This window comes from Aotus nancymaae, unplaced genomic scaffold, assembly GCF_030222135.1.
Source record: "Aotus nancymaae isolate 86718 unplaced genomic scaffold, 86718_ANA_hifiasm-v0.15.2.pri h1tg000059l, whole genome shotgun sequence".
NCBI classification, from domain to species: domain Eukaryota; kingdom Metazoa; phylum Chordata; class Mammalia; order Primates; family Aotidae; genus Aotus; species Aotus nancymaae.
In genome coordinates this window covers 43,845,836-43,869,144 of record NW_026988473.1, presented here as the reverse complement: position 1 = coordinate 43,869,144, position 23,309 = coordinate 43,845,836, and the positions used below count along the sequence as shown (strand labels likewise).

Below are 23,309 nucleotides of genomic sequence, written 5' to 3'. Positions count from 1 at the left end.
ACCTCCAGCTCTATTTTTTGAGATTCTATGATTCTAGATATTACTCTGAAGTTCTACAACTACACAGACATACAGAAAATACTGGCAAACACTCTGGTTCATTATTTCATTAAAACAGGAAAGTGAAAAACATCTGTGGTGTCAATCTTTTTTACAAGTCAGTCTCTAGATCAATATAATATTTATCTAATTGCTATAGAAAGAACAATTATATTTTTAAAAATCTATAAAATCTAAACATTGATAGTTACTGTTTTGACACATTTTTCTAAAGAGACAGCAAAAATCACTAGGTATGTGAACTTTGCTATTAATAATTTTATCAGAGTTGAAAAGTGGCAGATGATTCATCTCTAAGCATTTCTAGATTTTTAAGTTCCATCAGATAAAACAATTGCTGTAAATTTGTAAGCAGAAATTCAAGAAAAACTCATTTATAAGCAAATTTGCAAAGTTTACAGCCATAGCTCTTGTAAAATCATTCTAGTCCTTCTATAATTGCCTAAAACAGAAAACAGTAGTAATTATGAATTGCTATTCCTAAAAAACAAGAGTATTCTGTAGAAAAGGCAATGTATGGAATAAGCAATCAGAGTACTTACATATACTTTAGGCCCTTATGATAGAAATGAACAAACTACGAGAGAGAATTGGCCTTTAAGATAGTAACCTGTGACACAGAACACTAATTCTATGGGAATGCTGTTAAATCTATCCTGACCCTTTGGTGATAACAGCACTGCTTAAGTTACTTCAAGAATAACCTACACTATTTGATCTTCAAAGATCTATCATGCAGTGAAAAAAACCATGACTTTTGTGTTCCTGTGCACTCCTCTAAAGATTTATGCTTGCAATCAAAACTAAAAATAAAGCCAGGTCCTCAGTGGCACTTAGTAGCAGTGTTATAATAAATTTGTATTTTTACTTCAGTATTTGCACCAAGCCCAACCATAATATGCTTGTACGATTTGATGTAACGCAGTTTCTAATTTTACTTCTTTTACTAACAATCCTAATAAAGTAACAGGGAGTAATGCCTCCAGTCTTAAACAGTGAACTACAGTAATAGTATTTAGGTTCTATAACCAAACTTTTCAGACATATTAGTTGAATAACCATAATAAGTACTTGGTTTTCAACAGTGCCTTTAAAAAACATTGGGAATCATTTGTAAAATTTTCCATCTAAAAGTATTTGTTTAGTCAATTTTTTTCTGTCAGAAGAGACTGTTATTTTTCTAAGCTACAGAAGAGTATACCAACAAGCCCATCTACCTTAATCCCTAAATGTAAATATTGAAATAATTAATCATAAATGACCAAGGAAAGAAAACACTATTTTCCTTATTTGGTTCCTATCACATAATTGTGGTTTTATTTTTTTTTGGTTTTGATTTGGTTTTTGTTAGTCTCTCTTATCATCTGTGTATTTGACAAACACAAGCACAAACAGTTTGTGCTAACTCAAACAACCAACATTACTGTTTCCCTGGCACACTGCCCAGGCAGGCACCTTCACACTAAGGAGGAGATGCCAGCACAGCATAGAGTAGCATATGTGCAAAACAGGCAGGCTGACTAAGATTATCTCAGCCATGAAGGTTAGACCCACTCATGGAGATAGAGAATGAATCCTCATGCTCTAGACATTATGTAGTATGTCACCATTGCATTTGGAAATATCTCATCAATAACTATCCTAGCGTCTTCACTCCTTTAGTACAACTCAAATAAACACAGATACAGACGGGTTATGGGCTCTACCAGTAGTTCTGTCTTACCCTGTATCCTTCCACCATATTTCTTCAACCTCTTTCCCTTTTAGGTACAGATCAAGATAAACACTACTACACGTAGAACTGTATCTATATCACTCCTGCTTCGCCATACTGCCTCATCTATATAGAAAATGGATATGGTGAAACCCCATCTCTACTAAAAATACAAAAATTATCTGGGCGTGGTGGCATGCGCCTGTAGTCCCAGCTACTCGGGAGGCTGAGGCAGGAGAATTGCTTGAACCGAGGAGGTGGAGGTTGCAGTGAGCCAAGATTGCGCCACTGCACTCCAGCCTGGTGCCTGGCGACAGAGTGAGACTCTGTCTCAAAAAAAAAAAAAGAAAGAAAAAAGAAAGAAAGAGAGAGAGAAAGAAAGAAAGAGAAAGAAAGAAAGAAAGAAGAAAGGAAGGAAGAGAAAGAAAGAGAGAGAGGGAAAGAAAGAAAAAGAAAGAAAGAAAGAAAGAAAGAAAGAAAGAAAGAAAGAAAGAAAGAAAGAAAGAAAGAGAAAGAAAGAAAGAAAGAAAGAGAAAGAAAGAAAGAAAGGGAAAATGGAGTTATTTAGTTGTTTGTGGGTTGTGGGAGGAAGGAACAGCTCATAATCTGTCTTTTTCTTGCTCCCACTGCAGAATTTGAAGGCTTTGAAGAATACCTACTTTGTATTGTATTAAACAGAATTCAAAGACCAAGAATCAAATCCTACCTTCACAACTTTCTGAGTGACCCTAAATAAGCTACCTAATTTCCTCAGTCTCATTTTACTCATATGTAAAATCAGTATAACAATATTTTCTTCACTGGATTGTTATAGGACTCAAATAAAACAATGTTAGATATTTACTTTGTAAATAATAAGATATCTCACAAAAGTTACTTACCAAATTATTTGACAGGAAACAGAAAATATTTTGTAAGTCAGTCTTCTAATTAAGAAAGTATAATAAACTCTAGTATTAATTAGAAAGGAACCTTAGGAGATCATGAAGATAATATTCCAACAGCACATGAATACTCTCTACAACATCTCTGTTGAAAATTTTCCAGAGCCAAATTTTTATTTATTTTATTCATTCATCCTAATGAATTCAACAAATATTTATTATTTCTTATTTTTAATGGTTTTCTGTTTGTTTGTTTTCTGAGACAGGGTCTCACTCTGTTACCCAGACTGGAATGCAGTGGTGCAATTACAGTCTCAACCTCCTGGGCTCAAGCGATCTTCCTGCCTCAACCTTCTGAGTAGCTGGGACTACACATGCACGTCACCAGGCACAGCTAATTCAACAAATATTGATTGAACATTTACTTATACTTGAGGCACTCTACTAATGCAGTCCAATCTTACTGTTGTCAGACAGCTATAAGTTCTTAATTTCTGTTTTTTATTAATAAAAAGTTTCCTGTTACCTTAGCCCCCTAAAACAGCATAAAACAAATACTATCCTCTTTTATCCAATAAAACTTCAAGTCAAATAATATGCATTAGGCCAAACTTTCCTAGGTCTTTAATTGTTATTCATATTAAATGTTCAAGACTCTTTACTATTCTAGTCATTCTGATAAATACTAATGTGACAATAGAGCTCTTAAAAATATGAGATTCAGGCCAGGTGCAGTGGCTCACACCTGTAATCCCAGCACTTTGGGAGGCCGAGGAGGGTGGATCACCTGAGGTCAGGAGTTCGAGTCCAGTCTGACCAACATGGTGAAACTCTGTCTCTACTAAAAATATAAAGATTAGCCTGATGTGGTGGTTCACACCTGTAATGCCAGCTACACAGGAGGCCAAGGCAGGAGAATCGCTTAAACCTGGGAGGCAGAAGTTGCAGTGAGCTGAGATTGCACCAATGCACTTCTGCCTGGGTGATAGAGACCCCATCTCAAAAAAAATGAGAACCCAACTGGGACACAACACTTCAGATGCAACCAGATCAAAGCAAAGGTGTAAACATTTTATTCTGTATTTCATTTAAGGTTTTAATAATAAAGTTATTTTGCAATAATTTTAATAATGTTAACTTGGTTGAATCCTCCTTTGAGATGACTACTATTAAATTCATGCCAGTTATAGCATTCTATCTTCAGTACTGCTACTAGAAAGGAAGCTACACATAAAAAAATGGTAGGGGGTTAAGAAGGGATTTTCTATTTAAGAATGGTGGTTAACAGGGGTAGGAGAGAAAGAGGACTAGGGAGATATAGGTCAAAGGGTACAAACTTGCAGTTATGTAGGATGAATAAGTCTATGGATCTACTCTACAACATAACAACTAAAGTTTATAATATTGTGTTGCACACTGGAAATTTGCTAGAAGAGTATATTTTAGGTGCTCTTACCACACACACAGAAAAAGGTAACTATGTGAGGTGATACAGATGTTAATTTGCTTGACTGTAGTAATCATTTCATTACATGTATGTATATCAAAACTTCATGCTGTCCACCTTACACATAGACAATAAAAAAAGAATATTAGGCATGACTCAGATACATACTCATAAAAAATTCTATGATTCAGTGTTTCTCAGATTTTAGCAATATTCCGTCACCTATCAAGGAGTTTTAGAAACATTGTTTTACATTATCCAGATATAAAATTTTATGAGTAACCACTGGTATTTTAAGTAAAATCTAAAAAGAAAAATAATAATTTGTTGTGTTTTAATTATGTAGAAATATTAAGCTCCCTGAGTTGAAGAATTGTTGCCCTTATCCATTCTACTGACCACACTTGACTCTCCTTCTAGCCCCTATCCATCACATAGAATTTTCCAATGGCAGTGATAAAGGTTGAGTTCTCTCCCTTCCCAGTGTCATTACACTCTATGACTCTAAAAGATGTGCAGTTAAGAATTATGTATAAACACAGATCATGCAGAGAATAATACAAATGTTGAATATTTAAAAAAATAATGATAGAGTTCTAAAAGCACAAACTTATGGGATGAATAAAGCTATTTCTAGAAATATATTCAGAGCCAAAAGTGCCATTATCATTAAATAAAAATTTGTTAAATGAAATATTCAAGTTATAAGATATCAAAAAACAAAAGAAAAAGTGTAAAAAAAGCAGGAAAGGAGAGATAATAAAGGTAAAAGCAAAATGAATTAATTGGCATATTGAAAAGCAGCAGAATTGACAAATAAATCCAAAAACTGGATTCTTGGGGGAGGTGAAGCAATAAATAGAAAAACCACTAGCAAGTAAAATTGAAGGACACAATATAGAAAACAAATATGTAAAATTAAAAATGGGATCTAAAATGACAAATAAAAGGAAGAACTAAAAATAATATATGTATGTGAAGTCAATGAGATTTGAAATTCTCAAGATATACAATTCTCTAAGAGTTTTTTTCTCTTAAAAAATATTTAGGAAAAATATTTTATGGTAAAACTGACTTAAAAGAGCAATAGAAAATGTAAAAGAAAATTTCCAAATAAAATTCTGGGCCTAGATGTTTTATGAGAATTTTTTTCTCAGAATTTCAAGGAATAAATAGTTCATATATTATTTATTCAATATTTTACATAACCTAGAAGAAGAGGAAAAGTTTTCCAATTTGACTATGAACACTGGTACTAAAAAATTAACAAAAGTAATATAAATATGAAAAACTCTAACAAAATTTTTAATTACAGTTGTAAAAATAACTATAAAACTAAAATATGAGAAAATAAAATGATGCAGTACATTTAAACAAGACTATACCATGACTAATTAGAGTTTATTTCAATGACAAATTTGAAAAGCAAAATCTAGTAAGATATTGCATGAAATAAAATGCAAGTTATCATAATAGACCAAACTCCTAATAGACTAGAATTAATATCTTTAAATGAAAAAGGGTATTTTAAATCAATAGTCAATAGAATACTTAATATGAAATATTAAAAGCAACTCCATAAAGTAAAATTACATCAAAAATGCAATTACCTCTCTATTACTTAATATTATTCTTGGCATTCAAAGCAATGAATGTATTCAGGGTGGATGCAGGTGGGTAGCAAAGAGACATATAACTACCAAAAGGGAAGAGAACGCTTATTAACTGAAATGTGACTACACCTGAAAGTTCAATAGAGGGAAGTTACAAAATTAACCAGCCAAATTACATAGCATCCCTAAATATCACAAAAGGAAAATAGAATTAAAAATATCTCATTCACAAAAGCAAGCAAAAATATTGAATATAATCAAGAAAACATGAAATTGGAAATGTGCAGAATCTGTATTTTAAAGACAAAATATTGAGAGGCTTAAAATAACTGAATAAATGACTTTGAATGGAGCAATTCAATACTATAAAGATGTCAGTTCATCCTACCATTTTATATAAATGTAAAATAATTTAAAAAAAAATCACTTTGGAATTTTAATTAACAACTTGATAAAATAAATTGAAGATAAACTTTGAAGACATATGAAAGCACCTTAAAGAAAAATTATGAGTGTCATCTTGCAATACTTACTTTTGAAGGATACTAAAGTTACAGTGATTAATGTAGCATAGTACTAACAAAAGTTTAGATAGAAAAATCAATGGAATAGAACAAAATCTGAGAAACGGTTCCAAATATGTAATCAGAGTATAATAAAAGATGCTATTTCATCAGAGGAGGTAAGATGGGTTATTTAATAAACAGTATAGATATTTGGTTAACTGCTTGAGAATAAAATTAAGTTATATTTCTAGTTGACATTATTCATCAAAACATATTTAAGATGTATTATATAGTTAAATGTTTAAAAATATAGCTACCTAAGGATGAAAGTATAGCAGAATATTGTTCAATTTCAGGATGAGGAAGCCTTTCTAAACAAATCCCCAATAGAAAAAAGCATTTAAAAAAAGGATGGAAAGATGACAACAAAACCAGAAAATAAAACAAATGACAAAATGCAACATATATAACAAATAAAGGTTAATACCATTAAAACATATATTAAGACTTCTTAGATAATATTGAGAACTGGACAAGTCTTTTAAAGGAAAAATGGGCAACCAACATTAATATGCAGTTCACAAAGGAAGAGATATTTAATTGCAAATAAATGTATATAAAACACCTCATTCTCACTAATAGTCAAAAAACTCATTAAAAGAACAATGATATGTTGTTGTTTTCCCCTATAAAAATGGCAAGAAATTTTTAAATTAACAATACTTGTTATTCAAGGAAAGAGAATAAAAACTTGCAGATACTACTACTGACAGCATAAAATACTATGCTCCTTTTGAAGGGTAACTGGCAATATGAATCAAAAGTCTTTTTATAAAGAACAAACTCTTTGGGCCAGGAATCTCACTTTTAAGAATATAACCTAAAGAACCACTAATAAGTTGAAAAGTCTTAATAAAAATGTTATCTGTTTTCAAGATAGCTGTTCTTTATACCAACAAACAATAAAAACAACTTAAATACTGCAGAAAAGTCTCAGTTACATTATGAAAACCTCACTTTATACAATACTTTCTGCCAACAAAAATAATATTTAGAAGATAATGCAATCTCAGGGAAATTCATAATATATCATTAAATGGGGAAAATAGATTATGAAAAATTTATAATGGGATGATTCTAATTTTATGGGGAAAAGTTAACATAAGTATGTGTAAGTTAAAATGGAAAAACTATACAATAAGATACAGGTAGAATTAAATGACAATTTCACTATCTGTGCTTTTCCATCTTTCTTACAAATAAACACATATGAATTTTGTAATTAGAAAGACATATGTAAGAGCTATCAAAAATACACAATGCTTGAGATATAATATTAAATACTGATAACCTATGATAGTATGTATTCCTCAAAGATATAACTTCGATCACTTTAAAATTTCAGAATAATGATAAGTAATTTAGGTGGAAAATAACTGGCCTGGTTTCCACTAGAATAAAAATGTATGTTGAGTTTTGGCAGTGGTTTATTTAAACTATTTAAATATTATTTAACTAATTTTTCCATTTTTAAAATAAGATATTATTGGTATATTTTCTGTAAAATATATTAGGATATATGAAGAAATTATAATGTAGAATAAAGATAAATTTAATAAGAATCTTATATTTTACGCCCGTAAGAAACTCTAACATGCAAATGAATATTCACATATCAAAAAGAATCCAGAAAAAAAAAGGTTAAAGAATTTGAAAGCCTAATTTTTCATGTGGTTCACGTTCGTGATTTATACATTTTAAGTATCTGAGACTAGTACATTTTTTAAATTTTGAATTCAAAATTAGAATTAAATATAAAGAAAGAAAGTGGGGGAGAAAACATACCATGAAGTACAAAAACTTCATATTGAATAACTAACATAATAAAATGTTAGTTTTCACATTACTAAGAGAAAACAGGACCCTCATCATTCATGTTGGAAAAAGCTTGCCTTTGTACAAACCATTTCTGTTCTCACTGTTATAAAAAGGAATGACTTTGGAAAGGGAAGAAAACACAGAATGACGTGCAAAGTAGCGAACACCATGTTATTGCAGCTGGATAAAGAATATATCACTCATGACTTTCTTTCTACCAATCAATAAGTTGAATTTTTTTTTTCCAAAACAGCAAATGGTCTTTACAAGTACAAAACAGAAGCAGGGGAACTCAAAATAATATCCAATTTCCACTGATTTTGATACATAAATAGTTAATGGAATTAGTTATTAATTATTTGCTGGGAGATAAGATGACTTCCTTTTCTCTTCATTTGAGTTGAACATGACATGCCTGAAAACTAGGAAATTTTCTGTAGTAAATTCTAAATAACATTTACATTAGATAATTATTATCAAATTTTCATCTTAACTCAGATATTACCCACAATCAATAGGAAGATTCACCTAAAGTTGTTTGATAAATTTAGAAAACTAATGTAATTAAGTACCCAAATTATTAGTGCAAATCACAGTGATGATTGTCCATAAGGGATGACAGATAGAGTTAATGAGTGATCATTTCATTCATAATGCAAAAAATTAATAATACAGCACTTCTTCTCCATAAATGAATCAGCAAGAGTTTGGTTACCAGGCAAAAACTGTAACTCTAGATAAGTTACCTTTAACTTACTATCTGAATGGATTGGGATAGTCCACTTCTTAACATGTCTAAAAATAATAACATCAATCACATATATTCAAAAGTAAAGAAATTTATTGTCATCTGAGTCAAAGACCATGAAATGCTTAACCTCATGAAATTTGAGGTTTAATCAACATAGGATCCTGTGTGTATATTAACAACCACCACAACTTAAAATCATGAGTACTTTCTTAAGTACCAGGTACTGTTCTAAGAGGTATACATGTATTAACTCTCTTAGTGAGCCTATGAAGGAAGTACTTTTATTATCCTCATTTTATGGATGAGGATCATAAAACATAGAAAAGGTCAAGTATGGTGGGTCATGCCTGTAATCCCAGCACTTTGGGAGGCCAAGGCAGGCAGATCATGAAGTCAAGAGATTGAGACCATCCTGGCCAGCATGCTGAAACCCTGTCTCTACTAAAAATACAAAAATTAACTGAGCATGGTGGAGCACCTGTAGTCCCAGATACTTGAGAAGCTGAGGCAGGAGAATTGCTTGAACTCAGGAGGCAGAGGTTGCAGTGAGCTGAGATCATGCAACTGCACTCCAGCCTGGCAACAGAGCAAGACTCCCTCTCAAAACAAAAACAAAAATTAGACAAAAAAAAAAAAAAAACATAGAAAAGTTCAGTGGCTTGTCCAAAGTTACTCATCCAGTGACAGAGCCACAATGTGAATCAAGGTAAACAGGCTTCAGAATCCCCCCATAAACCATTATGTATAGCACATCCTAGAAACAGTTTTAAAGGTGCAACAGGAAGCCCATTTTGATTAGAGGAAATTCAAAATAATTTGGATTCATAAATTAAGCTATTATTACAATTTTAAGAGGAAAACATCAGACTATCTTTAGCTTAATTTACTCATTTTTTCACATAAGGTTTTTATACTTTTTTTGTGGGGTAAATTAATGAGGCAGCAAATCCCATTAGTAATATGTTTATAGACTAATACAAAAAGTAGAGAAATTTTTCAGTTTGTAAGCCTTGCAAAGAATAAAAGTTCAGAAACGTGTAACACATTCACCCTCTCATGTACAATCAAATGTTAGATGTAAAACTTTAGTGTTATGGTACAAAAGATCAGCAAATACATTGTTATGCAAAATAAAATCACTGCATTGACATGTTTGATATATTTTATGGTGTACCTTTAATTTCTCCAAGGAGTTCACTGGTATTTAGTCTTTCCATTTTTTCCTTCCAATCTTTTGAAAGTAGTTTTTCCATGCAGGAGGAATCTATTAAAATACAAAAGTAAGTATTAAAAATATATATTTATTACAAATTTAGAAAGTCAGTTTATAGAGAAATTCTCCCATTTAAGAATGCACAAAGCTGTTTTGTTGCTGTTGCTTTAACCCCAGGATATAGAAAATTACATTATTCTATAATATGTATTATAAAATACCACAACAAAATTTATTTTCACCAGATAATTATTTTAACTATCATCTAGGAGAAAAAAGATAATGCTCAATAATCTTATTTTAGTATTATAATTCTATTAATATTCAATCAGCATTTGTTATTTCTTAGACTGACAGTACAGAAAAGAGAGCTCTTTCCTATTAGTTTAACTTTAGATACTCCTTTTAATCCAGGCAATTTTTTTTAAGTCCAAGCAAAATGTATGTGCTGTGCAAGAAACAATAAGAGATATTCAGGAGAGAAGAGGCCAGTCAATGTGTAACCACTTAGTTCTTAAAAAAGAAATCTAACTTTTGTAAAATATTCAATTAGAGTCAAACAAGAAGAAAATAAAACTAAAATGTTCTCTGATCCCTAGTAATGAAAACTGCTAAAACTTTTCTCTTATACAAAAAGTGATACATATTTTTATTAAATAAATACCTATATAAATGCCATTTATTATTTGCCCTACTGTACTTCTCAATAACATACTAGAATATAGGGAGTAATTACAATTGTTTTTATAAAGATTCATAAAGCTTACAGAAATCCAAACTTTAGAATGTCCTGATAATTACCAAATTTTTCTCAATCAGTTATTTCTGGTCTTTACGTAGATGGATTGGCAACTGGGGCTACTGCTTACAACTATTTATTTGTACCTTTTAAGCCTCAATTCTTAACAAATAGGTCATGTTTCCAAAAGGGAATGCAGATTTAAATACTAAATCCTTAGTGCAAAGCATACTCCCATAAAACTTTAACATTCCAAGTGTCAAAATTCTGATAACTTTCTTTTAAAATTATATTTAAAACAGTTACTCCAATTCTAAATGCTTTTTCTCTCTCATATCAGCACCTACCTCTTTAGCATTTTCCCTTTCATTTTTTTTCTCCAGCTTCTAAATCCTCCTTGAATTTTTCAGAATGACAGTAAGGTCAAGATGGATCTAGAAGGTTTTAGAAGCTAGATAAGCTTCAGAAAAAGACAGTGAGCCCTGGCTAAGAGATGAGAAAACCACTGCATGGTTAGAAAGTATTGGTGAAAAACAATTAACATTTGTCTGTGACATGATCAATCAATCAAAGAAGGGACAGAATCCAGATCGTGAAAACGGCTGATGAAGAACAACCATCTGAACTGGCTATCACAGAGCTGAAGTTCTTTCTAAATAGGACACAGCTCAACTTTATTAAATGAAAGCTCCTTGCCCATCCCCGTACTTCTTTCCTCCCCTTTCCTTCCTTCCTATCTTCCTTCTTCCTTTACTCCATTCTTTCCTATTATTTTCTTAGTCTTCAACAAAAGATCTACTGCTGTGCTTCAAAATTGCATTCGGAGTAATGTTCCAATGGGGCCTACATACATATGCATATGTCCAGGTTGTATTTAATTGCTGAAATAGTCTCTTACTATTTTTCACTCAAATTCAGAAATGAGATTTATGTTTTGTTCTATACCTAGTTTGTTTTTATGCTAAAGTCATAAAAAAGATAATACTAAGAGTTACAAAGCAATTCTTCAAATCCATGCCTGTCACATATTACTTTTTCTCAAATCAGGTTTGAATTTCTGAGAGAGATTGATATAACATTAGATTATAGATAAGAATAATCAACAAAAAGTTTTTATTTTCATACTCTACCCAAATTTTTTTTTTACCCTTTCATACAACATATCAGTGCACTAAGCTGGTAATTACTGATACAGTTACAAAAGCATAACTGGTTTAGCTAAAATTTGAGTTGACAGCATACATTATAGTAGTCAAAGATAAAAGTACAATTTATTTGTAATAATAGCAAATTTAGAGCAAGTCCATATACTAGGATTAAATGCACACTAGGATGTAAAACAGGCTAAAATAAGTCTCTCATTTCTATAAATAGACTTGAAATCTTTTAGAGCTCCAAGAAAAGAATGCTAAAACTTCATGGGAGAAAAAGAGAGCTATATGAACAACAGGAACACACACTTCAAATATAAATCAAATCGTGTGGACACAGCTTTACATAAAAGCTACTCATTAATAAAATGGTTAATAACGTCAAAGCGTTTCAGATTCCTATTAGAAAATTAATCCTTACTGCAATGCTCAGTTAATCTAGCTATATGAGTTCCCATTTCAGTAGAAGAAACGGAGGGGAAAAAAAAAGCAGCCTTTTCATATCTACATTTTCAGCCATGAAAATATTTAATAGCAATCACTGATTGCCTTTATCTATAGGACAATAAAAGTTACTACATACAACCTTATCAATGTTTATTCTCAAGACTAGGAGATTCCAGGAAGACTCAAACCTGTAAGAAGGTCTCTTGACAGATGACTGTTTTCTACCCCATTATCTGACTGCCAAACCTCTAGGGGCACACCATCATTGGTGCTAAGCACTCTCCATGTAATAATGTAAAGCAAGTAGGATGAGAGAAAAAAGGCCGAAAGAAATGGATTGTTACTAAGCACTGTACAAGCAGAGGACACTACTGCCACCACCAAAAGAGTTTCTGATTTGAAATGAGGAAATATGTAATAGATACCAAGTTACAAATAAAATTTGTATTTTCAAATTTCTATCTGAAAACAATATCCAGGTAAGGGTACAAATTAAAAGTAGCACTATGCTAAAGCCGTATTGAAACAGAAAATGCCAAAATTAATTCCTCTTTGAAAGAATCTGTTTCCATTAACCAATATTTATTCAACGAAATAATATTTCGTTGGGGACTTTATCTTCTCTAATTTTTACAAATAATATTGATGAAAAGGGTACTATGAAAAATCAAGAGCAAGACTTCAGTTCTCACCTATGTTTTAAGCAAGGATGTAAACATTTTGATATGTTATAAATTATAAGTTGAATTGTTTCTGCTTTTTTCTTTTCTTTTTCAAATTTATCTCTTTCAAAATTTGAGAAAAAAGGAAGATACAATTCAGAACCATTTTGTTTTTTAAATATCTGCATAATAAATTACAAAGCAAAGTTTCTGCTTCCTAAGTACTTAGGTTTCAGGCCAGATGAGTCAAGAATGCTTTATCACAGCTGAGTAATGCTTTTGCTAATTAACTTAGTAATTAATTTTATGATGTAAGAAAAATGAAAAGAAAGAGTATGTGAGATATTGATTTCCTAATTGTATGATGATATTTTAGAAACAATTTTAAATTACTTCTAGTTAGACAAATCTGCAGCAGTATTAACTCCTATACTGTACAAAGTAATTTCAGATAGATCAAAAAATAAATAAATAAGTTATCATTAAAGTTACAACATGGGGAAGAGGAAGAGATAATGTGACAAATGTTTATTGCATTTTATAACAATCTACCTATAAACAAACACATTATTCCTTTTACCTCAAAGTGATATTTAAATTTAGAAATGCTAAAACATTAGAAACATGACATAAAAGATATCTTCAAAATATTTTAGTGAGGAAAACAATCACTGCTGGCTCCATGTACAGATTTTCTAATGCTTTATTAGCACTTTGAGAAAATAGTAAAGCCATTCTTTTTATTTTTACCATAGGAATCATAAATTTCGAATGCAATAAATTTTTCTATTTATCCAAGAACAATGACAACTTATCAAAAGCATCCATGACCTTGGTTTACAATTAAACCCAGCAAAATGTATTTATATCCCTACGGATTATCCATCCCACATTTTTCATTAGGAAACACAGAGTTGCACATGCCAGTTACTGTACATTTTTCCACAGTGGCAAGTGCTCCACAATACAGTGGGATAAAATTGGAACTTGGAGAGCTTGAAGAGCACTCTTAAATTTTAATTAAAACTCTCCAAGCTCACTAAAAATAATTAGACACTAAAATGTGCCAGTTTTATTTTGAAGTCACTATAACGTACAAAGCACACTCCCTGACGACTGCTCATGCTCTTCCTCTCTCGCACTCTCTCCCTCTCTCTCCATCCAATGAAACAACTGATTTTCCAAATAAGAACAAGGGGGTATAAATAGAGGCTGTTTTCAGGCCTGCTCTTCATGCTGGGGAAGCTGACAGAAAAGACAGCAGAGTGGGTTTTTCAGACTACACCAAATAAACCTAGAATAACTTCCCCAACCAAGAGTACAAATCACTAACAAACTGTAGATAAAATTCAGTCTGCAAGTAACACCACGAGTTATATCACTGATCTTTTTTGATCCAAAAGTCAAACCTTTCACCTTTTAAATGTTTTTGCTATCTTAAAATATCTCATACAATGCTATATTCCATACTATTTTTAGCCAAGCAGCAAGAGAAAGCATGCCTTTCCCATACAGCAGGGCAATGATATAAACATCAACACAGATGCTCTGCCAGGAAGAGCTGGACTTCTCAAGCACTTGATCATTAAGGAATGCACCAACTGTTTTGGATAATCTCGTGCCAGCTCCCCTTTTGCTCTACACTCCCCTCTGGGAGTGGCCAATCTTGTCCTGATCCTAATTTTTCATTTTACTCCTCCATAACCCCCCTCCCCTATTACCAAAAAAGATGAGAAATGGCATTTATGCCTAGCAATGAAAAAGCAGGCTCACTTCCCCAAACAGACCAAAACTTTAAAACAATTAACCCTCCCCTCTTCTTTCAGATAAATTACTAAGTATAAAATGCAATCTGTTTCCTTTGTTTACTCAATATGAACAATTTGTAAATGACTCAAGGATAAAATTCAGAAAATGTTGTGCTAAATTAGAACCATTATAAACATGCTAATGACTCAATGCTCGAGTAAAACATGCATGATCGGTGTGAAAAAAAATAGATTTAGTTCCTGTGAAAATTCTGTTGTGCTGCCTTAAAACGATTTGGTCATTAAATCATTAAATCAGATATATTCCTTCCAGGAAAAATGTTAATTCCAAAACCACTTTACTAGATAATATAGTGTGTGTGTGTGTGCGCGCGCGCGCGCGCGCGCGTGCACGCGCGCCTGTGTGTAAGTTATTGGAAATGTAATTAGAACTGTTAAATGCAAGATTTTGGCATGTTTATAAGGCAGAAAAAGCCCCACACCATATTTGAAATCTGTACATACACATACAGACATTATCATAATCGAAATAATATTCTCTCTACACATGATTTTTATCTGCCAAAGTCTTAGATATTTTTTTCATAGGCATTCCTTAAAACTGGTACCTAATATACATCAGTGAAAGTCACATTGTTCTATAAGTGCAAGTAAGAAGTATCTCTTTTTATCTGCTTTCCAAGGCTGCCTCACACCTATAACAATAACAGGAATTGTTCAAAGCAACTTCTCAAATTTCCTTCAAAGCACAACTGCTAACAATGCCAATATAGAAAAAAAGGAAAACATACAGCAGGTGATTCAGAAACGTATGGCCTGGTGCTACAGCTAAAAGAGACTTCAATGATCATGAAGACCAATATGCTCATTTCAGAAATGAGAAAACAGAGTCAAGATAAAGAAGTCACCTGCCTTACCAATGTCAAAATGTTGGCAGCAGAGCTCTAACTTCAGTTCAGTGCTTGTTTTGCTGACGTGACTATTTAAACCATTATTTGATCATAGGTTTTACTGTTCCCACAATGAAGTATCCAAAAGGGGAAAATAAAAAATTTTTTACTTGTTATTTACTTCAGATATGGAGTAAGACACTCTAATTCTTTGGAGAGAGGTGCAAAAAAATCCAAGATATTGCAATGAAAACTAATAGTGGTCAACTGCCAACTCTCTATGCACACTCACTTATGCTGGTTTTCCTTTCCTCCACGTTTCTTTCTCCATAATGCTTTATTTTGTTTAAATTAAAACCTTCCTTTTCTCAATACCATCCACTAATGAATAGGTAACAATTTACTAAAAAAACTGTTGAACTCATAAGGTAATTCCTTCCAAAGTAGGTTTTATTTTCATCTATCAGAAGTATACGTGCAGCCTGAAGCCTTGGTTTTTCACTGTAGCTCATTGCCCAGGAGGCCTTCAAATGTGCCACAATTTTAATGGAATAAAAATGTCCCATTAGAAATTATGGCTGTCTATGTTGCTAAAATATTACTCGCCATGACATCTTCTCTACACTCTATTTTCTGCTTCTGCTCTTTGGGCTTTGGGTTCTACAACTATTTATTTTACTTTTAAAATACATACTTCATTGTGTGGGGGTTTTCTTTGTTTTGTTTTGTTTCGTTTTGAGACAGTTTCGCTGTTGTTGCCCAAGCTGGAGTGCAATGGTAGGATCTCGGTTCACCACAACTTCCGCCTCCCGGGTTCAAGTGATTCTCATGCCTCAGCCTCCTGGAATTACAGGCACACACCATCACGCCCAGCTGATTTTTTGTATTCTTAGTAGAAATGGGGTCTCACCATGTTAGCCAGGCTGGTCTCGAACTCCTGACTTCAGGTGATCCACCCGCCTTGGCTTCCCAAAGTGCTGGGATTACAGGCATGAGCCACTGTGCCTGGCCAAATCACTGTCTTTATTTTTTGACTGTATTCTAATTTCTGTGAAAATAATAATTTTTGTATCCAGTGTGTCCTATGTTCTTTATTTTATTTATTTATTTTTTTGGTGGTGGGGGGGAATGTTTCTGACTGCTGTTGTCTTGATGAGAATACTCATAGTTCTGTGTTGCCTGCCTTCTACAGCTCCCCCTACCCACACAGAGAAATTCGATCCAATCATAATTACCCACTGGAACTATCTAAAGGCTCTCTTATGCTCAGGTTGGAAGCTATAAGTATGTGGATCTCGAACAATCATGACCATCCTACCTGGCACATAAAGCCTGCCTGCGATAAGAGTGAATGAGGCCAAAAATATAAAGAAAAATTGTAAGGAGCAGCAATAAGAATGAATACAAAAAAACAATCTTGATATATGATCCAAGATGGCCAGTTAGCAGCAGCTCAGGATTGCGGCTCCCAGTGAAAGCGCAGAAGATAAGTGGACGCCACATTTCCAGATGGATATTTATTGCCCACAGACCAGGAGATTCCCAGGCGGAGGAGCCCCAAGGGTCACCAACGCAGCTGTTTTGGCCAGAGCAGCTGTTTTCCCTGCGCCCTGGCATGGCAGCTCCCAGTGCACAGTAAACAGAACTGGATCCCCTCTTAGCCCACAAAGGGGGCTCCGGGGAGATCCAGGAACCTCTGGGAAGGCAGAGTTGCTCATTCCTCTGATTAAAAAAAAAGGGGGGGTACTGAAACAGGGAGCCAGTCCAGGAGATTCCCGGGCAAAAAAGAGCCACAAATCTCAGAGCTGCAGTTTCAGTCAGCTCAGTGGGTTGCTGCATGGGAAATCACACAGATCCTGGAGCCTTTCCAACAGGCGCCCAGAACACCTGGGAGAGGGCCGACCGTTCAACTAAAAAACAAAAGGCTCTGAGACAGGAAGCCAGGTGATCAGGCCCAGCTGGTTCCACCCCCACAAAAACAAAAACAAAAACAAAAAAACAGCAATTGGAAATGCTCTGGGTTGAGAGTTTCACAGCAAGCACAGCTGAACCCGGGATGGTCCAGCTCTGTGGGGGAGGGGCGCCCGCCATTACCGAGGCACTCCACCACTACAGAGGCAGTCTGCTGTTGCCAAGGCAACCCGCCATTACAGAGAGAGTCCATCACTACAGAGGCAGGACACCATTGCTGAGGCAGTCCTAACTACACCCATATAAACAGGACTGCAGGGAAGTTCACATGGCAGCTTGGAGGAGCCCACAGCAGCTCAGTGAAGCCCCTGCAGGCAGAGAGTGACTAGGCTGCCTCCTTGCCAGGCAGGGCAGCCCTGAAGAAAAAAAAAAAAAGGCAGCAGCACAGTAGAAACTCGTAAATAAAGCCCTAACTCCCCGGAACAGAACACCTGGGGAAAAAAAAGGGGTTTATAAGTTCTGCTGCAGCAGACTTAAAAGTACCTGCCCAGCAGCTCTGAATGAATAGAGCTCACAGCTCAGCACTTGAGCTACTATAAAGGACAGACTGTCTCCTCAAGCAGCTCCCTGACCCCTGTTTATCCAAAGAGTCACCTCATAAAGGAGAGCTCAGACTGACATTTGGCAGGTATCCTTCTGGGACAAAGCAGAAGAAGAAACTGGTGGCAACCTTTACTGATCCACAGCTGCTGCAGGTGATCCCCAGGCAAGCAGGGCCTGGAGTGGACCTCAGCAGTCCTACAGCAGAGGGGCCAGACTGTTAGAAGGAAAACTAAGAAACAGAAATAACTTCATCATCGACAAATAGGATGTCCACCCAGAGACCCAATCAGAAAGTCAGCAACTACAAAGACGACAGGTGGATAAATCCACAAAGATGGGAAGAAACCAGCGCAAAAAGGATGAAAACAGCCAAAACCAGAACACCTCTCCTCCTGTAAGGGATCACAACTCCTCACCAGCAAGGGAATGACAGAATTAAGCTTCAGAAGGTGGGTAATAAGAAACTTCTGAGAGCTAAAAGAACATGGTCTAACCCAATGCAAAGAAACTGAGAACCTTAAAAAACATTTGATGAAATGCTAACGAGAATGGACAACTTAGAGACCAATATGAGTGAATTGATGGAGCTGAAAAACACAACACGAGAACTTCACGAAGCATGCACAACTTTCAACAGCCAAATTGACCAAGCAGAAGAAAGGATATCAGAGGTTGAAGATCAACTCAATGAAATAAAACGAGAAGGCAAGATTAGAGAAAAAAGAGTAAAAAGGAATGAACAAAGTCAATAAGAATTATGGGACTATGAGAAAAGACCTAATCTACGTTTGATAGGTGTACCTGAATGTGACGAAGAGAATGAATCCAAGCTGGAAAACACTCTTCAAGATATTATCCAGAAAAACTTCCCCAACCTAGCAAGGCGGGCCAATATTCAAGTCCAGGAAATACAGAGAACACCACAAAGATATTCCTCAAGAACAGGAACCCCAAGGCACATAATCGTCAGATTCACCAGGGTCGAAATGAAGCAGAAAATGCTAAGGGCAGCCAGAGAAAAGGTCATGTTACCCACAAAGGGAAGCCCATCAGACTCACAGAAGATCTCTCAGCAGAAACCTTACAAGCCAGAAGAGAGTGGGGGCCAATATTCAACATCCTTAAAGAAAAGAACTTTCAACCCAGAATTTAATATCCAGCCAAACTAAACTTCATAATGAAGGAAAAATAAAATCGTTTGTGAACAAGCAAGTACTCAGAGATTTCATCACCACCAGGCCTGCTTTACAAGAGTGCCTCAAAGAGGCACTACACATAGAAAAGAACAACCAGTACCAGCCACTCCAAAAACATATCAAAGAGTAAAGAGAATCAACACAATGAAGAATCTGCATCAACTAATGGGCACAACAGCCAGCTAGCATCAAAATGGCAGGATCAAATTCACACATAACAATATTAACCCTAAACGTAAATGGACTAAATGCCCCAATCAAAAGACACAGACTGGCAAATTGGATAAAAAGCCAAAATCCATTGGTGTGCTGTATCCAGGAAACCCATCTCACATGCAAGGATACACAAAGGCTCAAAATAAAGGGATGGAGGAAGATTTACCAAGCAAATGGACAGCAAAAAAAACGCAGGAGTGGCAATTCTCATCTCTGAAAAAATAGACTATAAAACAACAAAGGTCAAAAGAGACAAAGAAAGACATTACATAATGGTAAAAGGATCAATGAAACAAGAAGAGCTAACGATCCTAAATATATATGCACCTAATACAGGAGCACCCAGATACATAAGACAAGTTCTTAATGACTTACAAAGAGACTTAGACTCCCACACAATAATAGTGGGAGACTTTAACACCCCATTGTCAATATTAGACAGATCAACAAGACAGAAAATTAACAAGGATATCCAGGACTTGAACTCAGACCTGGAACAAGAAAACCTAATAGACATTTGCAAAACTCTCCACCCCAAATCCACAGAATATACATTCTCCTCAGCACCACATCACACCTACTCTAAAATTGACCACATAATTGGAAGTAAATCACTCCTCAGCAAATGCAAAAGAACGGAAATCATAACCAACAGTCTCTCAGACCACAGCGCAATCAAGTTAGAACTCAGAATTCAGAAACCAACCCAGAACCGCACAGCTTCATGGAAACTGAACAACTTTCTCTTGAATGTTGACTGGATAAACAATGAAATGAAGGCAGAAATAAAGATGTTCTTCGAAACCAACGAGAATGAAGACACCACATACCAGAATCTCTGGGACACATTTAAAGCAGTCTCTAGAGGAAAATATATAGCAATAAGTGCCCACATGAGAAGCAAGGACAGATCTAAAATTGACACGCTATAGTCAAAATTGAAAGAGCTAGAGGAGCAAGATCAAAAAAACTCAAAACCTAGCAGAAGACAAGAAGTAACTAAGATCAAAACAGAACTGAAGGAGATAGAGACACAAAAAACCCTACAAAAACTCAATAAATCCAGGAGCTGGTTTTTTGAAAAGATCAACAAAATAGACAGACCACTAGCCAGATTAATAAAAAAGAAAAGAGAGAATAACCAAACATATGCAATAAAAAATGATAAAGGGGATATCACCACAGATGCCACAGAAATTGAAGCCATCATCAGAGATTATTACAAACAACTCTATGCACATAAACTAGTACACCTGGAAGAAATGGATAAATTCCTGGACAGTTGCCTCCTCCCAAGACTAAACCAGGAAGAAGTCGAAACCCTGAATAGACCAATAACAAGGTCTGAAGTCGAGGCAGCAATTAAGAGCCTACCACCCAAAAAAAGCCCAGGTCCTGATGGGTTCACAGCTGAATTCTACCAGACATACAAAGAGGAAATGGTACCATTCCTTCTGAAACTATTCCAAATAATCCAAAAAGAGAAAATCCTTCCCAAATCATTTTATGAGACCAACATCATCCTGATACCAAAACCCGGCAGAGACTCAACAAGAAAAGAAAACTACAGGCCAATATCCATGATGAACATAGATGCAAAAATCTTCAATAAAATACTGGCAAACCGATTACAGCAGCACATCAAAAAGCTTATCCACTATGATCAAGTAGGATTCATCCTGGGGATGCAAGACTGGTTCAATATGCGCAAGTCTATAAATGTAATTCACCACATAAACAGAACTAAAGACAAAAACCACATGATTATCTCAATTCATGCACAGAAGGCCTTTGAAAAATTCCACAGCCTTTTATGCTAAAAACTCTCAATAAACTAGGTATCGATGGAACGTATCTCAAAATAATAAAAGCTATTTATGAAAAACCAACAGCCAATATCATACTGAATGGGCAAAAACTGGAAGCATTCCCTTTGAAATCTGGCACTAGACAAGGATGCCCTCTCTCACCACTCCTATTCAATATCATACTGGAAGTTCTAGCCAGAGCAATCAGGCAAGAAAAAGAAATAAAGGGTATTCAATTAGGAAAGGAGGAAGTCAAATTGCCTCTATTTGCAGACGACATGATGGTATATCTAGAAGACCCCATCATCTCAGCCCAAAATCTCTTGAAACTGATAAGCAACTTCAGCAAAGTCTCAGGATACAAAATCAATGTGCAAAAATCACAAGCATTCCTATACACCAATAACAGACTTAAAGAGAGCCAAATGAAGAACGAACTACCATTCACAATTGCTACAAAGAGAATAAAATACCTAGGAATACAACTAACAAGGAACGTAAAGGGCCTCTTCAAGGAGAACTACAAACCACTGCTCAACGAAATAAGAGAGGACACAAACAGATGGAGAAACATTCCATGTTCATGATTAGGAAGAATCAATATCGTGAAAATGGTCATACTGCCCACAGTAATTTTCAGATTCAACGCTATCCCCATCAAGCTACCAATGACCTTCTTCACAGAACTGTAAAAAACCACCTTAAACTTCATACGGAACCAAAAGAGAGCCTGCATAGCCAAGTCAATTCTAAGCAAAAAGAACAAAGCAGGAGGCATCACACTACCAGACATCAAACTATACTACAAGCCTACATTAATCAAAACAGCATGGTACTGGTACCAAAACAAAGATATAGACCAATGGAACAGAACAGAGGCGTCGGAGGCAACACAACAGATCTACAACCATCCGATCTTTGACAAACCTGATAAAAACAAGCAATGGGGAAAGGATTCCCTGTTTAATAAGTGGTGTTGGGAAAACTGACTAGCCATATGCAGAAAGCAGAAACTGGACCCCTTCCTGACACCTTACACTAAAATTGACTCCAGATGGATTAAAGACTTAAACATAAGACCTAACACCATAAAAACCCTAGAAGGAAACCTAGGCAAAACCATTCAGGACATTGGCATAGGCAAGGACTTTATGACCAAAACACCAAAAGCATTGGCAACAAAAGCCAAAATAGACAAATGGGACCTAATCAAACTCCACAGCTTCTGCACAGCGAAAGAAACAGTCAATAGAGTGAATCGTCAACCAACAGAATGGAAAAAATTTTTGCAGCCTACCCATCTGACAAAGGGCTGATATCCAGAATTTACAATGAACTAAAACAGATTTACAAGAAAAAACAAGCCCATTAAAAAATAGGTGAAGGATATGAACAGATACTTTACAAAAGAAGACATACATGAGGCCAAGAAGCGTATGAAAAAATGCTCGTCATCACTGGTCATTAGAGAAATGCAAATCAAAACTACATTGAGATACCATCTCACGCCAGTTAGAATGGCAATCATTAAAAAATCTGGAGACAACAGATGCTGGAAAGGATGTGGAGAAATAGGAACACTTTTACACTGTTGGTGGGAGTGTAAATTAGTTCAACCATTGTAGAAGACAGTGTGGCAATTCCTCAAGGACCTAGAAATAGAAATTCCATTTGACCCAGCAATCCCATTACTGGGTATATATCCAAAGGATTATAAATCGTTCTACTATAAGGACACATGCACATGAATGTTCATTGCAGCACAGTTTACAATAGCAAAGACCTGGAACCAACCCAAATGCCCATCGATGATAGACTGGACAGGAAAAATGTGGCACATATACACCATGG

The 23,309-nt window shown here is 34.9% G+C and overlaps 1 protein-coding gene across 21 annotated transcripts in view; it reads right to left on the bottom strand.

Moving 5' to 3' along the window:
• SOX6 (SRY-box transcription factor 6) overlaps window positions 1–23,309 on the bottom strand; it is a 665,386-nt gene that overhangs the window by 257,185 nt on the left and 384,892 nt on the right. For all 21 annotated transcript variants that reach the window (XM_012456568.3, XM_012456580.3, XM_012456567.2 and 18 more), the window contains one exon: window positions 10,028–10,117. In XM_012456568.3, coding sequence (XP_012311991.2) covers window positions 10,028–10,117 — 90 coding nt within the window. The remainder of the gene's footprint in view (window positions 1–10,027; window positions 10,118–23,309) is intronic.